Source organism: Macrobrachium rosenbergii, chromosome 1 (genome assembly GCF_040412425.1).
Source record: "Macrobrachium rosenbergii isolate ZJJX-2024 chromosome 1, ASM4041242v1, whole genome shotgun sequence".
In the NCBI taxonomy this organism is placed as follows: Eukaryota; Metazoa; Arthropoda; class Malacostraca; order Decapoda; family Palaemonidae; genus Macrobrachium; species Macrobrachium rosenbergii.
This window is the reverse complement of record NC_089741.1, coordinates 16,114,494-16,117,899: the sequence shown is the minus strand read 5'-3', so window position 1 is coordinate 16,117,899 and position 3,406 is coordinate 16,114,494. Positions and strand designations below refer to the sequence as shown.

General features: G+C 42.6%; 1 protein-coding gene across 1 annotated transcript; it reads right to left on the bottom strand.

Moving 5' to 3' along the window:
- Nucleotides 1-2,550: 2,550 nt before the first annotated feature.
- LOC136839564 (protein PRRC2C-like) lies at nt 2,551-3,078 on the bottom strand. The gene has a single exon (XM_067105822.1). It carries the CDS (start codon nt 3,076-3,078, stop codon nt 2,551-2,553), a length of 528 nt encoding a protein of 175 aa, XP_066961923.1.
- Nucleotides 3,079-3,406: the final 328 nt, after the last annotated feature.

The following is a 3,406-nucleotide window of genomic DNA, read 5'->3' as shown; positions in this document are numbered from 1 at the left end:
AGGAACCATTCAATTCATGTAAAACTGACATTATGTACAATAATCTCAAAATACTCTGTCAAACTACCGACTGCCTTTCGCTCCATCTTTTAGAATCTCTTTACATCAAGAAACTGCCGCCTTCCTTAAACAACCAAACTACTTCCACACCATTACATATTGCCTAACTGCCTATTACTCACATCTCTCTCTCTCTCCCCCCTTTTTTACTTTCTCCGACATCATCTATGACTATTCTGTTCGCCATCACTTAACAGCCAAACCTCTTAGCATTAAGTCCGACAAAACCCTTTCCTTTTCAATTTATTTATCTATTTATTCATTTTGCATTTTTTATCTCTTATTTCACTGAATTATGTGTAGTTTTAATTTACTTTTAGCTTAAAGTCGCTTTGTTGTTTTTTTTTTTTACTTTTAGTTTAACGAATGTTATATGACAAAACTAGATTTCTTATAATTATTAGCTTATTTTAGCATACTTTTTAATATCGTAAAAATTAATTCTGTTTCTAGCCCTGAAGATGGGAAAGGATTCCCGAAACGCTGGTGTAAATAAAAAGAAGAAATAATTTCTGGCCTTCTCGCTGTCCTGTTGAATATTATATATATATATATATATATATATATATATATATATATATATATATATATATATATATATATATATATATATATATATATATATATTCTGAGGCCGGTTGGAAGAATGAAAATGGATTTTTTGTCAACTGCCTTAAGGACCAACACATAGTGCTCAGAATATAAGCTATAAATGTAATGAATAAACTGACTTACCTTGATATCACGTCTAAGTAAACAGAAAAGTGGAGGTCGCCTTTTTAAATTAACCAGTCAATACTTTAAACTAAATACATTTACAAACGGAACAATCAGGAAATTAATATGAAAGGGCTGACTGAGCAGCAAGCAAACACATACAATGTGCAATAACAATTAGACAATGCATAGCAAATAACTGAATCTGAAAGGGCTACAGCTCGGTTGACACTGGTTTAATGAGTTGGGGTAGTTCGCATAACTGGTTGCAAAGGGGGAACTGAGACTAGCGCCCCTGGACCACTTAATCAGAGGACTTTTGCACGTGGCAGGATGGCAGTTAAATGTCTAAGGCTATTTTGGTTCACAAGGCAGGGGCAGACAACTTGAAGAGCCAGATAACAGGACTATGGAAGAGAATTCCAGGTTAGCATTCAAATCAAATGACTTTCTCTCACATGAAATTACTTATGCACGATTTGATTAGCACATGGTAACACTATGGTGGGAATGCTCTAATTTTTATCACTGAACTAATTTAATTTGCTCTTGGGACAAGTCATGAGGACCTAATGTGTGTGCTAGGCTGATTGGAAACAAAGGGGCTTTGTTTAGGAGAATGAAAAGTTGGAAATACTGAAAACAGAGAGAAATTCACGAGAAGAAAACGATAACTGGCTGTTAATTGCAACTTCAAGACGTACCTTATTGCATCTGTGCATGGAGCTTGCTTGCAGAAGATGAATTTCGGCTGCAGAAGTCTCGAAATCTTGCCAGTATGAAAGGGAAGAGAGACCGCACCAACTGGGTGCTTTTGTGGTCTGCGACGGAATGTGTGTGGTTGCGATCTCTTCTCATTCGATTTTTAGAGTTAGGCACGAAGACATTGGTAAATCTGAAATAGAAATTTCAGCCAGCAGAAAGGTCAAATTGAAATAGGGCTTATAGCTAAGTCTCTTAAGGGACAGCATGGCAGCCCTGACGGGTCTTTTTGTCCCTAACGGCTTTCTACCCCCTCAAAAATAGTATGATGCTTGGGCTAAGAGGTTGGTATGGTCCCCCCAAGTCAGGTGATGTGGGGGGGGGTAGCCCTACGTAAGTTTACCCCCCACTTAGTGGAGTCTCCTCCAGCAGCCATTAAATCTGATTTTCTAGCTAACAGACTGAAGGGACGAATTTTATATGTGAAAGCTACCCCCTTCAAAAAGGCATTCACTCCCTTTCAGGCATGAAGGCCTTGGCTAAGTAAGTTATTCATCTTAACTAGTCAGTTAGCTTCCCTAAATGAGTTGTGCTTTTGCACTGCAACTAGCTAAAAGGACCTACCTAAATGCTAGGAGGGGATACTAGTTTTGTTGACTTACTACAGCAGAGCCTAACGCCTATGCAAAGGTATCTACAGACTTCTACTGGCTGTCTCTGATGATGGGGGAACTCTACTCCTAGGCAACGGGTACATGGTAAATGTGTCTTGTTGATGTGGTCTACTATCCTACGGCCCTGGCACTGAATTAAATGGCACTGACTTAACTAAATGCAATTAATTACAGATTACGCAATTCCTTACGGCATAACACAAGAAATAATTTTGGACATGAGCAACCTGAAGAGTTAATTATGGTAAGTGATTGCCTAGGGTGTTAGATGTTAGTCTACTTGGGCAGAGATCACGCAGGCTACCTCCTCTGGGTAGGTGCCAGGATCACTCTGAGATGGAAATGGCATTGTGTCAATGGGGAACGAGTGCCAAGGAGAGCTTGTGGTTCTTTTTGGTTAAGTGGATCTCTTCTGCCCCTTCTTCTTCTTCTTTGGGTTCCTCCAAGGTCTGGCTATGCCATTCCTAGGAGGTGACGAGGGCACCAAATCTGGGGAAAGGCCAGAAGTGCTGTCAGGAGCAGGATCAGAGGTAGCCTTAGGAGCTACAGGAAGGCTTCCTACTTCGGGTGCTGTGACAACTGTCACAAGGGTAGAACCAGCGTCTGCATCCCAGCCGGACAGTTCCTGGTCGACCAGAGAAGGTTTAACATTAAGGTCTGTCAGAGGTTCATCCTTGGCAGATGAAGGTGACTGAGAAGAAGAAACGTCTGGGGTTGGAGGCTCATAATTTGTGATGATCAGTTCAGTGAGGTTGGGAGGATCTCCCGTAGGAGGATCCGTGACGCGATGTGGGTCCGGCACTGGCACTAACTCCGGGCCAGGCACAGAGGTTAAGGTTAGTAGAGGTGCTACGTCCGAGAGAGAAGGAGCTTGACACTGCTCAGGGCTCTCAAGTGGCACTGGCAGAGAATTGGAGTCAGACATGGCTGACAAGGGACCTGGGGATGCAAAACCCCTCGGTGTACCTGAGGTAGTGTGAGACAGAGATTCCTGTCTTGGGTGGAGGGCAGAGCCTCTTGAAATGGTTCTGGGTGTGGTAGCTGCTGCATTTTGCTTGCTATGGCACCTCGCCCCATTCCCAGAGTGCCCTGTTACATTACAGGTCTTGGAGGGGTACCTGGCGATTTCCCTTCGTGGTGAGGGAGGAAACTTTGGGTGGTCATCCTTTTGTGAGGATCGAGGATTGGGCCTGGAGTTGCATGGAGAGTGTCCCTTCCATCAAACACCTTGGTGAGTGGATGGTTGGGCTGAC